At 38.1% G+C, this 16,309-nt stretch overlaps 2 protein-coding genes across 6 annotated transcripts; one reads left to right on the forward strand and one right to left on the reverse strand.

Annotated features, from left to right (window-relative positions):
- Positions 1-3,527: 3,527 nt before the first annotated feature.
- On the forward strand, positions 3,528-11,931 carry GTF3A (general transcription factor IIIA). 2 transcript variants are annotated; one of them, XM_032219985.1, is made up of 9 exons: positions 3,528-3,795; positions 5,089-5,189; positions 5,522-5,612; positions 6,553-6,641; positions 7,622-7,695; positions 8,076-8,159; positions 9,627-9,856; positions 9,943-9,999; positions 11,671-11,931. In XM_032219985.1, exons 1-9 carry the CDS (start codon positions 3,565-3,567, stop codon positions 11,824-11,826), a joined length of 1,113 nt encoding a protein of 370 aa, XP_032075876.1. In that variant the 5' UTR covers positions 3,528-3,564; the 3' UTR covers positions 11,827-11,931. The 2 variants fall into 2 exon arrangements, with proteins under 2 accessions (XP_032075876.1, XP_032075875.1); XM_032219984.1 differs by having other exon boundaries at positions 3,529-3,795; positions 9,940-9,999.
- A 50-nt stretch (positions 11,932-11,981) lies between these two features.
- Positions 11,982-15,540, reverse strand: MTIF3 (mitochondrial translational initiation factor 3). Of its 4 annotated transcripts, none has more exons than XM_032219987.1 (4): positions 15,447-15,540; positions 13,212-13,669; positions 12,735-12,889; positions 11,982-12,197 (listed from the first exon to the last, which is right to left on the reverse strand). In XM_032219987.1, the coding sequence occupies exons 2-4, from the start codon at positions 13,666-13,668 to the stop codon at positions 11,988-11,990; spliced, it is 822 nt and encodes a 273-aa protein (XP_032075878.1). In that variant the 5' UTR covers position 13,669; positions 15,447-15,540; the 3' UTR covers positions 11,982-11,987. The 4 variants fall into 4 exon arrangements, with proteins under 4 accessions (XP_032075878.1, XP_032075879.1, XP_032075880.1 ...); XM_032219988.1 differs by having other exon boundaries at positions 15,439-15,506; XM_032219989.1 differs by having other exon boundaries at positions 15,452-15,481.
- Between the last annotated feature and the right edge of the window lie 769 nt (positions 15,541-16,309).

The following is a 16,309-nucleotide window of genomic DNA, read 5'->3' on the forward strand; positions in this document are numbered from 1 at the left end:
TCTGTGTTCAAGAATCTGCCATATATGCATATACATATGGTATTCTATCATTGAATAAGTTGGTGTATCTTAATTATGATTTTAATGTGATACACATTTCTGTCAGGAACTTTTTCAACTGGGAATCCGAACTACAAAATTTCATGCTGTAGTTATAAAACTAGGACTTTCTTTCATATATTAATAGGCAATATAAAAATAAACATGTTTTCTTTTTTTAAAAAATGAAGTTTTTTCTTTCTCTTGATATAAGTTCTTTTGGCTTTCTTTTTTTAAATCCTGAAAAGTTTCATTACAGTTCCATGTCTATTTGATTTAGAGCAAAAAATACCCAATACAATGAAATCTCACTTCCAATTCCTACTGGATTTCAGAAGAAAAAATATTTTATGCTAGTTTGTTTTCTTATTTTATCATACACAATCAGTTACGACTAGGTAGGGACTACAGATAATGTGAATTATATTACATAATGAACTTCTGAAACAGAAATTTAAAACATTGGCTCAGAATTGATGACTGACTGGTATTTTCTCTGGCTCTACTGCTAAGTATTTTGTATTTAATTTAAAAAGGGCTATTGAAGGTGGAAGGTTTATTAGACACTCAACAATCATTATTGCTTTGATCATAGGAATTAAACATTTCCCAGTGTATCATTCTAATCGCTAGAATGATGTCTCATTGTTCTTTTTTACAATGTATTGTGATAGGTATGTGAAAGTTGCCTTGATAAGTCTATTGGTGCTAAACAGATATTAAAAACTAAACATACTGTATACTCTACCAAACTGCCTTTAGCGTTTTAGACTTTAGTACTAGTCAGCTTCCTCATAGTGCTGACACAGAATCATTTGATCAGGAATTTTATAGTTCTGTCTGCTCAGATAGGCTTTTCTAGTTCCCATGAGATGTTGCCAGCCTTGCTCTTAGGTAAAGAATGCGTCATTCATTTATGTGCAAAGCAGACAAAGCACCTGCTTATTTCATATATTGATTATTTCCTTGGGGAAAGAAAACATCAAGATTGAAGGATGGTGTTTTCTCTTTAGACAGGAAGAGATAGAACTAAAGAACAGGCAGTCCCTTGTGACATGGGAACAGTAGCTTTTGCTTCTTCCACTATGTTAAGACAATGCAGAAAACCTGCAGTTTGCATTATATTTCTATTAAATCTTCCAGAAAGCACTAGCTAACAATATTTTAAGGCCCTGAAAACCTCATCATACAGCCTGGTATGGCTGAGCATGTATCATGATTGTGCTAATTAGTTTTTTGGTTTTTTTTTACTGCTACTGGTATATCATTTGTAATGTTGTTGTGTGGTATTTTTAAATATTGTTAGCAGTCCTGAGTAAAGAATTAGCAGCCATATATACTGAACAAATAGAAACACATAAGCATGATGGTTGAAATCCCTGTCTAATTAAGAGATGGGTCACCAATGTTTCCAGCAAAGCATCTGAGATGCTGCCTTGTTTTCCAGAATATCTGGTACAATGCTGTATCGGTGGCATTTGGAGAAATATAAATGACATTCAGGTGTAACTCCTAATGCAAAACAACTTGTGTCCAGTGCCCACTATTTATTGGTTACTAAGAGCATGGTTAATAAGAGTGTGGCATAACCAGAAATTTAAGACACCATTTTTGTTCTTTATATTCCCAATAAAAAAAAATCCACCACCCATCACTGTTGATAGTTTTATTAGCGTGACAAAAATTTTAATAGCCTCTTTGAACATCCCGCAAACAATAATCTAAATATTTTGAGAACAAATACAGGTTCTCACTGCCACTATTCCAAAATAATCTTAAGAGATCTTAAACTGGTTATCTTATCAGCTGTCTTCAGTTCCTTAATTTCAACGACTTTAAGATGCGTGGACTTCAGCTCCCATAATCGGGCAAAGCAAATTAAAAATGTTGCTTCTTCTATTTTTGGAAAAATCTGGCTCTACAATGCCTATACAGAAATGTTTAAAATACAGACAGGTTCTCAATCTCGTTAACATTGGAATCTGTCCTTTAGTTAAAAATGAATTTCAAGGAAAATTTTTTGCATGGAATGGTAGAATTTTAATCATCAGGAAATTAGACTCTATTCAAGAAGGTATCGTTAAGAGGTGAAGTTTCCTAATATATCAGAATTTTGCTGGCGTCCCAAAATTCAATTAATAAGCCACATACAAGCTCAATAAATAAATAATAAACTTTTACATAGACCTTGACGGCCAAGATGGGCAAGCTTTATTCCAAGAGCCACTAACTCATATCTTGCTGTACATTATTTCAATCTACTTAGTACTATTGCAGGAACAACTTTCCCTCTTTGTTCCTGCTGGTGGACTTGAAATAGAATGGAAGAAATATCCACATTATATTAAAGTATCTCTTAAAACCGTGAATATTTTGTACTAGCTGGATAACCGTGCTTCGCAATGAAACTATATGATCCGGATATGCAGGAGGAATTCGGTTCACAATCCGTTGGCTCAGTGGTGGTTGGTGATTGAAACACATAAGGGAATATCGCTCCTGAAGTCTTGAGTCCCGGAGCAGTTCCACAGGTGGAAGGTGTAGACATTTTGGTGAAGTACCTACGTTTAGTATTGTAAGGAGCCTCAGACCACTCCTGAGTGAAGGAGTGGAATGTCTGCCAGTTTGAACTGAAGTAATGGAATGCGAGGCAATTGGCAGTTGGACAGAGTTTGCTTAGTGGTGATCAGTGATTGAAGCACATAAGGGAATATCGCTCCTGCCGTCTTGAGTCCGGGAGCAGTTCCATAGGTGGAAGGCGTAGACATTTTGGTGAAGTACCTACGTTTAGTATTGCAAGGAGCCCCAGACCGCTCCTGAGCAAAGGAGTGGAATGTCTGCCAGTTTGAACTGAAGTAACAGAATGTGAGGCATCTGGCAGTTGGAACAGAGTTCTTTTCAGGTGGGGAGGGGGAGTAGAACTCCTTAGCATCAGAGCGCATTAATTACTGTATAATAAATACTAATGATCTGATGGTCATTTTGAAAAAGCCTTTCTTAGTGATCACTGAGGCCAAGAGGAAGGTACGTGCCAATTTTCAAGTTTATGGACTTTACGGTGATGAGTGGTATTTGCCTTCTATATATAGAGATTCAGGACAACTCTTTCAAAGCATTTTAAGCGCTATCTAAGCAGGTAGAAACCGAACTGCAATTAAATATTTGAAAGGAAGAAAGCTTCGTAAGGCTGGTGGTAATTATTTTACAAGGGACAATGAAGAGTCGGGCCAAACATGAGTTCCTCAATTGACCGTTTTAGTTTTAAAAATCCACGGGGGGGGGGGGGAGAAGCGAAAGCCAACGTTTAACGAAACGGCCCAACTTGAGGCAAGGCCCCCATTAGAAGAAAAAGCCGCAGCAGCACGCATGCGCCAAAATCAGTGTCCCTCTTCTCACGCAGCCTCTATAAGCATTCTGCGCCGGGGGGGGGGGGGGCGTTTTCTGAGGGCGGAGGTTCGTTAACTGTATAAGCTTCCGAAAGCCTGGAGGACGAAAAAAGGAGAGGCGGAGTTACGGCACAATCACATGATTTATGGTCCAAACATGGCCGGAGAGGACTTCGTTGGCGGGGAGGCGGCCGCCGCCGATGCTACTACCACCACCACGATTCAGTCTCCGAAGCACAAACATTCTCATCCTGGGGAGAGCCGTTCCCGTTCTCAGGAGCAGATATTCATCTGCTCGTTCCCGTTTTGTGATGCCACCTTCAACCGGGGCTGGAAACTGGACGCGCACCTGTGTCGGCACACGGGAGAGGTATGGGAGGCTGAAGCGGCGGTCTAGAGAGGGTACCTGGCGGGCCAGGAGCGAGAGCGGTGATTGGTGGGAAAACATTTTCCGGGACGACCAACCGTTGGTCTCCAAGGGCGGAAATAGAGCTTTGTGGAAGGGAGTGCGGCAGTTTCCATTGGAACGTGGGCAGTGAGTGGATGACCAATCAGTAAGAAGTAGGTTGTGTTAGGGCAGTGTTGAGGAAAGAGCACATGCGCGGAGGTTACTATGGCAATTGAGGCGCTTGTGGCGTCTGTTTCTCTGGGTTACCCGTACTGCAAGTAAGAATCCGTGGATTGGAGCTAAGGAAAAAGACTATCGCTTGACCTCGGTTGGGCTGATAAATCTGGGCGCTAGTCAGAAATAGAGATTGTTGGGCATGAGGCCAAAGGAATGAAACTGGTATTTAAACATATATACCATGAATTAAATTGCTGCTGTTTCTTTTATTAAATCCCTTGGGCTCCCTTACAGAAGGGCGGAGCTCCAAATTTCCAAGTACTTAACCTGATGTATTAGTTTTAATATCACATATTAATATTAATTGCTATCTTAACTAATAGATAATAAATGTGGGATAAAAATATAATGAAAACTTGTATACAAATTTTACTGTAGAATGGTGATGGACTACATGCAACTCATTTAGTTATTTACACTGAGGTGACAGTTGTAACTGCCGCTTCTTGGTTCTCTGAATCATTTGAAGAAGCAAATTATTCTACTGTCCTTTTCTCCTCAGGTAAACAAAGGTTAGCAGAGATGATAAAATACTAGTACAAGTTGTTCTCTACTGGAGCATTCTGGGCTTAAGTTGGACACCAAGAAAAAGTGCTCCTCTCATCAGCATCCAGTAGGAAACAAAATAGCCTGCCTCAAGATTTTAATCACTGTCAAATATCCTTAATATGTATTACTCTGTTATACTACTGTTTTAAAAACAGATCATTTTTTCACCCAAATTATGGATCAGTTTTGATGGCTGAAAATGAGTGATAGGGGTGTTTGAGTAACTGGAAGATTTTGCTGCTTGTTCATTGTGAATTGTCAGTCTTTAACTTGGTGGCTATAGACAGTAACAGATTGTTAAGAAGGTAGTAGAGTGGATTGGCAAAATGAGAAATATCTAATGTAACTCTGGAGAAATAATAGTTCTCATCACCAACAAAAAGGAAGTAGACAAAAATGGAACATGAATGGGAGCTGAGAAATCAAGTAGACATTTAACAAGACATTTTAAAACAACATTTTAAAAAAATCTTTTTTTAAATTTAACAGCGACCCTTTGTTTGCATTTTTGAAGGCTGTGGAAAAGGCTTCACTAGAGGTTTCCATCTTAAGCGTCATTTTCTTACACATACTGGAGAAAAACAATTTGTGTAAGTATATTATCATTTGGACAACAAAGCCCTAACCAATTCTGACACCAGTTTGTATAGCTCACAACATAACTAGATTGCAATGTTTCATTGCTTGGTTATATTGTAAGTTTTTATTGACTGAAAGTGTATTAGTATGTTTAGCAGAAAGTAAACAAATTTAGTACTGCTGACAACATAAATTATTTTTTATTTAGGCAGATGTTAATAAATGTAGTTTATGTATTTAGATAGATGTTTAATCTGTATTGCCTGAAACCACTGCATTTGTATTGAGTTACTTAAAATCAGGCATTTGTATTCATTTTTATTATACTTTAATATTTCTATAGGTGCACAATAAATGATTGCAGTAAAACATTTACAACAAAATCAAACTTGAACAAGCATATTATACGGAGACATCATCAGAGGAAATACGTAGTAAGTGCCTCTATTTCTTTGCTACTTCATTCCAAACATTAGGAAGCAGTTCTTGAAATTTGTGTAATTTAGTGAAATCTTCTCAATTCTGGAATCTTCAATGTGAACATGTTAACTTTTTGCCATAATCCTCAATCAGATTGGTTAAGGTCCAGGTTGATGGTATATTGAAATCTCCAACATCTGTTGGAAGTCTCCAGTATCTGGAAAGCATAATGCTTTAATACTGTAGGCCAATGTTTCTCAACCTTGACGACTTTAAATCCTGTGGACTTCAACTCCCAGAATCCCCCAGCCAGTGCTGGGAGTTGAAGTCCACAGGACTTAAAGTCACCAAGGTTGAGAAACACTGCTAAAAGCTATTTCATGCATACTAACCATGGCTGAAGTTACCCCTCATAAGTCTTAATCAGTTGGTTTAGAACATGGGCATCAAACTTGATCACATCACAGGCCAGATCTTAATGTATTGCAATGTTTTTTGCCTTTGCGGAGCCAGGGTAGGCATGGCCTGCGTGTGACATATACGACCCATGGGCCACCAGTTTGACAGGGTTGGTTTAGAATACTTTGTGAACTTAGTTTATCTTGCATACTTAGGTTGTACATCAGCAAACCTATCCACAGTTTCCTCTTTTCCTTTGCAGTAACAGAAGATGGTGTACATCCCTGTACATCACAATTTGTTATATATGATGAGAGGCAAGGCATATTTTTCTTGCCATAGTGGAAAGGTTACACTCTGAAAAATGTTTGTTTGTGCAGATTAATTGCATTGGTGCATTCTCTAAACTACATTAGATTAATTACTAATGATTTGGGGTCCTTTTTCCTAATTTGTAAAATTACATATTTGAAGTAAGCCTCTTGATAAAAGATCATAGATTGTGAATTTATTATGGATTTTCTCTGACTGTAACCAAATTGATTTTTCAAATAGTGTGACTTTGAAAATTGTGGGCAAACTTTTAAAAAGCACCAACAATTAAAAATACATCAGTCTCAACACACTGGTGAACCATTTTTCAAGTAAGTGAAACATTTTGACACTTTACCTAGTTAAAGCCTGAGAATGAATTTTATTAATAACTTTAAGAATATTTGCAAGTAGGAATTAGAAGTTGTTACTATAAGGAAGATATTAGTAGAGGTCTCCAAATAGGACTGGCATAGCTTAAATTCACATGTGACAGGTGATATTAAAAAGTTCACTGCTCATTCCTCCCTCTGATCTGGTGAACATTATTCTTCTAATATTTTAGCGTGAAAATTGGTATCTCATGTAAAAACAATACACATTAATGTTCTGAAGTACTAAAATGTTCAGTTACATGGTACAGATTTTCATACTTGTTATTTTCTATCCCCTCTTCTTAGATTGTTTAAATTGACTTGAGTTTTGTACTTTCCAACCATGGTATCTGAGTAAGCACCTCTGAAATTTCCAGTTTTAATGTTGGATTGTGCTTATTACATGAGACCTCCCTGGATAATAAGCCCAATCGGGCTTTTGAGCGCATATGCTAAAATAACCCCCCTGAAAATAAGCCCTCCCTGAAAATATTGCAACACAGCAGCAGCTATGACATGACCATGCTCGCCGCCTCCTGCATCTCAAAATAATAAGACCTACTTGAAAATAAGGCCAAGTGCTTATTTCGGGGGGGGGGGGGTCAAAAGAAAATAAGACACTATTTTATTTTCAGGGAAACACAGTATTTAATAGGCAATGACTGCTAAATTTATTTAATAGTTATATATCAGAATACATAAAACTAAACAATCTGTGAATGTAAGGGGATATGTATGTAGTATCCTCTCACTGTCACATTTTTGCCTTCCTGATCTGAATTGAGATTTTTCTCTCAATATTTTCATTGAAAGGTGATTTTACAGAATGAAGAACTGAAGGAAAAAAGTTTATTTTCAGTTGCAAGAGTGTTTATACCTCACATTTCATAAGCAGTGATCTTTATTTTAATTTTGAGTGACTGTTTGTTGTCCCACAGATGTGGTCATGAAGAATGTGGAAAGCGCTTTTCTTCACCCAGCCATTTAAAACGTCATGAGAAAATTCATCAAGGTAATTAATTATTCCTTTTGTTTCAATAATGCTAAAAGAGTAAGAATTGGGGTCATGTAGTTATTTTAACCATGATTACTTGAATAAGCTACACTAAAAGAATTTATACAACAGTCAGAAACAAATGGAACATATATAAATTATTAGATAGTTGAGGTGCAATGCGAATAGAAAGTATAGTCATGAAAGCCAGCTGCGTTACTTTGGGCCACTCATCCTCTAAGCCCAAACCAACTCCAGGGTGGTGGTTGTGGGGAAAGTAGGAAGACTTGTTTGATATGTTCACCGCCTTGAATTATTTGTAAAAATAATAAAGGTGGGATACAAATAAAAATATGCATTTATTTTTTGAAGCCAGTTAACATCAGTTTTTCTTACAGGTTATGCATGCAAAAAAGAGACCTGTTTGTTTGTTGGAAAAACCTGGTCAGAATACCTGAAACACATGAGACTCAGTCATGTGGGTAAGTATTAAAATTGCTGTAGAGTTACTTTGATAATTGAGGCAGCATACATTAATTGATAAACACATCTTAAAAGTTATGCAGTTATTCTGTTACTTAAAAAGAAGCTAATTCACATTAGAGCTCCATTGACTAGTTTTTCAGCTATAGATAAAGCTGGACTTATGGCTAAAATTTGTGTTGCTAAGCAAGAAAGTTAAGTGAGTTTTGTCTCATTTTGCAACCTTTCTTGCCAGAGTTGTGAAATGAATCACTGAAGATGTTTTTAAAACACAAACAAAAACTGAAGATGTTACATTAGTAATATGGTTTTTAAGTGAATCTGGCTTCCCCATTGACTTTGCTTGTCAGGTCACAAAAGGTGATCACATGACCCTGGGACACTGCAACCATGAGAAATACATGTCAGTTGCCAAGCATCCAAATTTTGATGAAGATGACCATGAAGGTGCTGCATGGGTTGTGTGAAAAATGGTCATAAGTCACTTTTTTCAGTGCCGTTGTAATTTCAAGTGGTCACTAAATGAATGGCTGTAAGTCAACAACTACCTGTACTCTATTTCCATCTTCATGAAAAAAACATTTTCATAAACAGAATGCACCAACCTTTGATTCACAGGTAGAGTCTCCTCATGCGTATTAAGTGGGATGAATATGTAGATACAGTATGGTACATGTGCAAGTATAAGAAACCTTCATAGGATCACACAGAATGTTCATTGAGCACTGTCCTGTTTTTCAGCTGTGACTGACTAGATATGTTTGAAAAGTCCACAAGAAGCATGTGATGTAATCAAACTCAACTGATTCTATGGATTGGTATTCAGAAATGTGCCTGATTCTCAAGTAATATATAAACATATATTATAGCTAATATATAGCTATAAAAATAGCTATAGTCCGATTCAGATGTTCTATAAATGTTTTGATTTGCTCTTAAATTTGAAGTATTGTCATGTCATTTGTACATGTAATATTTGTTCTTTAGAATTGGGCAACAAATACATTCAAATAAAATAACTATTTAAACCAGTATGTCCAATCTTTTGGCTTGCCACTTGGACTGCACATAAGATATATAATACAGTTAATGTATATGAATGCACATAATCTTAAAAGTTTACGATCTTGTGAGTCTGCATTATCAGGTGTCCAGGGCCAATGTGGCCTGTTTGGCTGCTGGTTGGACATGTCTGACTTAAATAGAACTCTCTTCTCCTGAATTGGCACTGCAGCTATGCAAACCAAGTTAAAAACAACAACAACAGTTGCTTAAAGAGCATCTCTAATCCTTCAAAATATCTTTCCTTTCTGAACCTGAAATGCTGCACAACTTATTTTTTAATATGGTGGTCAAGGTAATATAATGATAGTAATATTATTCTTTAGGAAGATATTTGAAGAATTATGCTTAGGAATTGTTAATAGAAGCTCTGCTTCTGCCTCTTGTTTTTCCTTTTCCACTAGAACCAGTTACTTGTGAAGTGTGTTCCAAAACATTGACTCGCAAAGATTATCTGAAATCTCATATGAAAACTCATGCTGTTGACAGAGAAGTTTTTAAATGTCCAAAGGATGGCTGCCAAAGAACATACACAACAGTGTTCAATCTTCAAAGTCATATTCACTCATTTCATGAGGCAAAAAAACCCTTCGTGTGTGACCATCCTGGCTGCGGGAAGATTTTTGCAATGAAAGTAGGCATTTTAAATAGTATTATTTGATCAATATTGTTCAACTTCTATTTCAGGTCATAAACATTAATTTTTGTTCTTTACAGCAGAGCCTCATAAGGCACATGGTACTACATGATCCTAATAAGAAAAAGTCAGACACAAAAGTAAGTCACATTCTTGAATTTTCTCCTAATAGGAGCTTAAAAAAATGGAACAAATATATACTTTTAAACATGAAACACACTGCATTCCAGAAGGTCTCCTGAATTTCTCTGAATAAGTAATGGTTTGGTCAACCCAAAAATTCAGAACATTTTTGTACTTCTGGGTTTGGCTAAAACAAAATACAGATTTTCTTATTCTCAGTCAGAACAAAGCTTACAGAGATCCTGGAGTAATTTTTTTTTGTAAGTAGGGCAAGGGTTCAGCCACTGCGCCCTCTCCCTTTTTCCCAATATGGTATGTCTGTCAACTGTCAACAATGTCCTAATAGCCCAAATACTTCCATGATCTTCCTAGCTTCTGCTCTCTTCCCTCACCAATGTCTTTGGCTTCTTCCCATCATTATTTCTCCAAAATATTTCTGCATGGAACAGCTGCATTTCCATCCATATATGGAATAATTCAACTTTGTTCCAGACCCAATGTATTAGTTCTGATTGGACCAATTTATCTGAAATTATCTGCTCTAATGCAAATCTTTTGCGATTGTATAATAACTAATAAGATTCTCTAGGGAATGGGATATATAGACAATCATTATTTGTGATAGTCATGTTCTCTAAAATTGACTACTGAATTTAGTGAATGCTAAAACCTCAGTTAGAAAATGCGTGTTGGGTGACTCCAATGTTTTGACATTCTGCACGCCTGAAAATAAGTGGAAGAGCGCCATGCATTGGTTTGTGTTACAAAAGCATTTTTCCAAATAAGTGAATTTACATATGCAGAATCTGCAAATAAAGAGAATTGTCTGTATATAAAACTTCAACAGAGTTCATGCAAAGTGGTTTGGTTTAATCATGATTCAAATTATCCAAAAAAAACCAGCTGATCTCATTTAAGCTTTCATGAAGATTTTCTTAAAGTTTATACAGTCTTGCCCTTTCAGTTGTTGATAAATAGATTGTCTGCTACTGACAAAGGGGTTTGTGTTGGGGGGGGGGTGGGGAGGTTAAAGGCCAAAATGGGAGTTTTAAGCATTGCAGAGATTTAAAATATTTGACCTGTTTTCCAGTGGGGAAAATAGGGCTGCGTTTGCAGGGTTTTTAGTGTTTAGACTTATATACTGCTCCACAATGCTTTATAGCACTCCCTGAGCCGTTTATAGAATCAGCATATTGCCCCCAACAATCTGGGTCCTCATTTTACTGACTTCGGAAGGATGGAAGGCCAAGTTTGTTGTTAAAATACTTACAGGCCTCAGCCTTCCCAGGCTTTCAGAAGAGAGGCACCTCTGCTATCAACATAGCCACATTGGGAGTTTTCACCATTGTTATTCCAGGATAGCCCAAGGGCATTAAATGTAGGATCTTTTGTACCCCACCCTCTCAATCTCTACCTGAGATTAAGTAGAGAAAGATAGAATCTTGTACGCTGCTCAGAATCTTGTACGCTGCTCAGCTTTGGTGTTTTTCCTGGCTTGCTTCTACTTGCTTTAGTTAGCCTTTCCTTCTCCCTCCTTCCAAATTGATCTAAAGTTCCTTTAACTCTGCTGTGATATTCCAAAACCCAGTTGACCCAACTGTTAATAACGTACAGTTTTATTGTTAAGTTTTTAATGACAAAAAAAGATATTCCATCACTGTTCTTTCTTTTGTTTCTTACTTCCTAAGAGACCACAGCAAAAGCGGAGCCTGGCCTCTCACCTCAGTGGATATATACCTCCAAAAGAACAGCGCAGAAAATTATCTTCAGTGGAAGAATCTCTGCCAGCATCTGCAGCAAGCAGCAGGTTGCTAATGGCTGAAATGCCATTCCTTGAACAATAGTTTTAGATGTGCCTAACAGTCATCATGAGACATGCTCAAAAGAAGTGGCTTTGAGAGGCTGGTCATTGCCAAGTTTATAGAATTGGTACAGAAGGTTGAAGGTCGGTGCACCAAAATCACTTCTTGTATTCTTTTTCCATTCCATTTTAGGAAAAAAACAATCACTGCTTGGTTACATCTGAGTCCGTAACATTGCTTCCATTCTCCTTCTGAATATCTTTATTTTTCTCCACAAGATTTAATTTCTGGATCTCTTTCTTTGATAAATGTCTCAATATACAGGTACTCCTTCCTTCTGCACCAATAGACGGCTTGGAGTGATACGTGGCTTTCTCACGCATTGTATCCAAAATCTTATCAAAAAATGTTAACTGAAAATAAGACAAATTGGGTTAATTAACAGTTTGAATATTTTTGCATCAGTTAACGAATGTTGTTAAATACAACCAGTCATTTTATTTTATAAAAGCTCACTGCATCTTCCAAATCCTAAGTCAAGAACTCAGGAGTATTGATCTCAAGCTAATAGATATCCTATCGGGTTTTAATGATGCTTCCTTCAAGTAATGTTGTAATTCCAATTGCGTAGCAATAAGTGGGACAGGATATTATTTTACTGACAAGTGTAACAGTAGGCAGTACAAACACAAGTAGTCAGCTTTTACTGTCTTGACCCAGATGAAACCACTTCCTGACAATCTTTCCCTTCAGATTGAGAACCTAAAGCCCTCTTTGGTGATGCTGAATTACAAGCAGCCCAGCCTCCATTGCAATGGTGAAATATGCTGAGAAGTGGAGCATTAAATTGGCCTTTTCCATTTGACATGAAACAGTGATTTTAGAAACCAACTTACAATACTGTGATTTCTGCTAAGAGATCATACCTCAAAATGTTTCAATAAGCTTACCATCTTTTCTGGTCCATCTGAAATAGTTTTTTGATGCAGCATAATTTTCACATGGTACTTCTTGTCAATCCATTCCTGAATTTGTTTTACTTTTGTACTGAAATCATGTTGCTCTGTAACTGTGGACATTTTAATAATCTTTTGTTGAACAGACCCTGTTAAAATAAGATCATGAGTCAAACTAGTTCCTTTCAGTTTGTTAAAAGGATATAGTTCTCATCAGTTAAAAAGTAAAAATGAGCACGCACACATACACACGCACCAATCTTGTCCCATTTGATGAGGACATGCCCATGTCCTATGTGGAAATCAAATAAAATGGAATATGGCCCTACTGATAAAACTATGCCCACCCCTGGCTTAATGTATTATGTGAGCCAGGCTACCATGGTTTAAAATTAGCCATAGCCTATATAACAAACTGGGACTTAGCATGACATCTGAATTGCCAGTATCTTTCACAGAAGCCACGCATACCTTCTTTGGGGCTGGCTTTCTCATCTCTAATTTTGAGACGTTCTTCATAAATTTGTTTTCCTGTCATTAGTCCATACTTGGGTGGATCTGTTTTTTCAGACAGCAGGACAAGAGTCATCCCTCTTTCATCCATGATACGAAGTACATTTGCCCTGTGCATTTCTCCCATGTCTTCGCCATTCTCATCAATTAGTTGTATCCTGTTGTATGGAATTCTCCTCCCAACACTTTCGAAAGTTTCTTTGGCATTTTTCTTTTTTCTTTTCTCTTCAATTACGTTTGTGCAGAATGCTCGATTGCTAGAGCCTTTCTTATCATGTACTGTTTTTAGCCAAATCTGAGCTATTGCTGTGTTTTTGTCTGGCTGCACCCTGACGCTGGTAATATACCGAATTATGGAGTTCATTTCTTTCCTTCCAGCGAGATCCAGTAATTTCTTCAGGTATAATGATGTCATTCTAGGATGGGGGCAGAAAAATAAACATATAACCATGTATTATTTTTAGGTTTACTGTCAAGTTACCTTTTTAATTTAAAAATATTATGTAAAGTTATATTGTTTGAAATTTAATTTAAAAAGTTTCAAACTTTTAAAAAGATGTTTGTAAGACACCTTGACAAAGAAAATATTAAACTGCTAAATGCTGAAAAATAATCTGTGATTAATTCATTTTTATTGAATAGACAAAACTGCAGATATTTTTTTAAAGTTGTGTGAATGTGCTATTTGTTCAATAAAGTGAACCCATACCCAAAATATTAGCAATGCAACACAGAGATAATAATGTGTATAAAATACTTATAACTCAGACGACAATAAGGCTATATACTGATATTTTAATTTTAAACAGCATGTTAAGCTATAGTTGCTTAATACTAGATTATTGAGTAAACTGTTAATTTAACTCTTAAGTTTAGAAGTCCTGGCTTAATAATGAGATCAAAAAATGAGGAAATGAAATTTAAGCTTAAGTATGATCTAATGCAGGGTGCCCAAACCCTGGGCTGTGAAGTGTTCAGAAACGGGCAATAGTGGCTGTATAACTATCCAAAAAGTACAGCTTTGTAAGAAGTGTACATTATGTAATTTTTGCATGTATCATCTATGAGGTTACAACAATCTTTGTTTAACCAGATGTTTTCCAATATGTTGAATTACAACTCCTATAATTTCTTTAAGATACGTTTAAAGGAATATTACTGTAGGAAATATCTGTTCATCACTTCAGAACACCTCAGGGAGGTATTTTCTTTTCAAAACCCATTTTCAGGAATGGTTAGAGCAGGCCATAGAAATATGTTAAAAACAATTCACAGACCTCTGAGGAAGAAGCAAAACTCTAGTGGTAAGAGAATTGCCTATTAGACTAGAATAAACTTTTAAAATGCTTTATTGGTTTTAGTCTGTCATAGAACTCCTTGTAGAATCCTTGGGTTGCTGGATGCAGTGTGTGAAAACTAGTGTCGTTTTATTCTTAAATTTAAACTACAAGAGAGCAGCAATCCCTGTATTTTATCATCTCATTAATATTGGGGCAGTGGCTTCCAAATTTACTTCTCCACAAGTGAAGCAGTGACAAAAGAATCGAGGATAATACCAATTGAGCACAATACCACTTTTACGCAATTTTTTTTTCTAAATGCCTACGGGAGTGGAAAGGTTTCGAAATACGCTGCCAAAATAAAATCATGCAGCAGAAAATGTGGATTTAGTAGAAACGAGCTGCAGGCCTGCAAGTGGCTACTTGTTTTTGAGGAACCTGGGATGAGATTTCTCCAACCCCAAAACTACGATTTTTAGGTGCGGTGGTAGCTTCTGCAACTTGCGCTTCCATCATGAACGATCCCAGGGGCAAAACCCATTCTCTTTCCCTCTCTGCCTTAGCTTGCCTGGGAAAGGCTAAAGCAAGCCATTTGCCAAGCCAGAGGACGGTGAGCTGCTCGCGGAGAGGTTTACGGCAGTGTTTCCTCAACCTTGGCAACTTTACAAGATACGTGGACTTCAGCTCTTAGACATCCGCCCTCTTTAAAGACTGAAAAACTGGGTTAGGGTGCATAATGGGCAAACGCAGGCACGATAGTCAGCTGAACCGTTACGCGAAGAGACGACCAGGGCATGTATCCCAAGCCAAGGCGACCCAGAACAGCTGCCAATCACAGGGCACCCTTTGGGGAGGGGGGTGTTCCTGCCGGGCCCGGGGAACCAGCGCCAGGTAGAGATACTCACTCACTCACCTTACCCGGAAGCCCCCAGTGCAGGAACAAGGGGTGGTGTGGGGGGGAAAGGAAGAGGCGGAGATGTCAGAGAGGAAGAGGAGGAGCTCGCGAGCTAAGGGGGCGGGGTTAAAACCTCCCTAGGCACCGTCTGAGGGGAGTCTCCATTATCGCAGTTGTCCCGAAGGTGGTGTTTTTTTTCTCAAAAGGCAGCTGGGCCTTCTTTTGCTTTTTTGCTTCAAAACGTTTCGCTTCTCATCCGAGAAGTTCTTTTTCCAGTTTTGTATGAGAAGCGAAACGTTTTCAAGCAAAAAAAAACCAAAAAACTAAAAGGTTCAGTTGCCTTTTGAAGGAAAAAAAAACACCTCAGGGACTCCGGAGATCCGCGTCAATCCAAGGAATCTGCTTCCTTGCGCATGCGCGCCGCTAGGGCAGGGTTCTCCAACCTCGGCCACTTTTAAGATTTGCTGACTTCAACTCCCAGAGCAAAGCTGGCTGAGGAATTCTGGGAGTTGAAGTCCGCAAGTGGCCGAGGTTGGAGACCCCTGCTCTAAAGGACTGGGCTGCTTGGTTCCCCAGCAAATGGCTGGAGGCGACCGGGGCAAGTTTGCGTGCAGCTCCGACTCCTTATCATTGGGGGTGGGTTTCGGGTGTCCGCGTTTCTTAATCCGGCCGCCAGTAGAGTAGAGGTGGTACTCTACTCAGTAGAGTAGAGGTGGAAGGCCGCCTTCCACATTTGGGGAGGAAAGGCAGAGTCTTGTGCGAGTAAGCAGCCGCCGGTCCTCTTACTTTGGCGGGAAGGACGAGTGGGACCCGCATGGAGGAAGGGCAATGCCTTTGTTTTTGGCAGGGAGTCCGTTCTCTGAGCTTGCTGTTTAGGCCCT

Source organism: Thamnophis elegans, chromosome 6 (genome assembly GCF_009769535.1).
Source record: "Thamnophis elegans isolate rThaEle1 chromosome 6, rThaEle1.pri, whole genome shotgun sequence".
In the NCBI taxonomy this organism is placed as follows: Eukaryota; Metazoa; Chordata; class Lepidosauria; order Squamata; family Colubridae; genus Thamnophis; species Thamnophis elegans.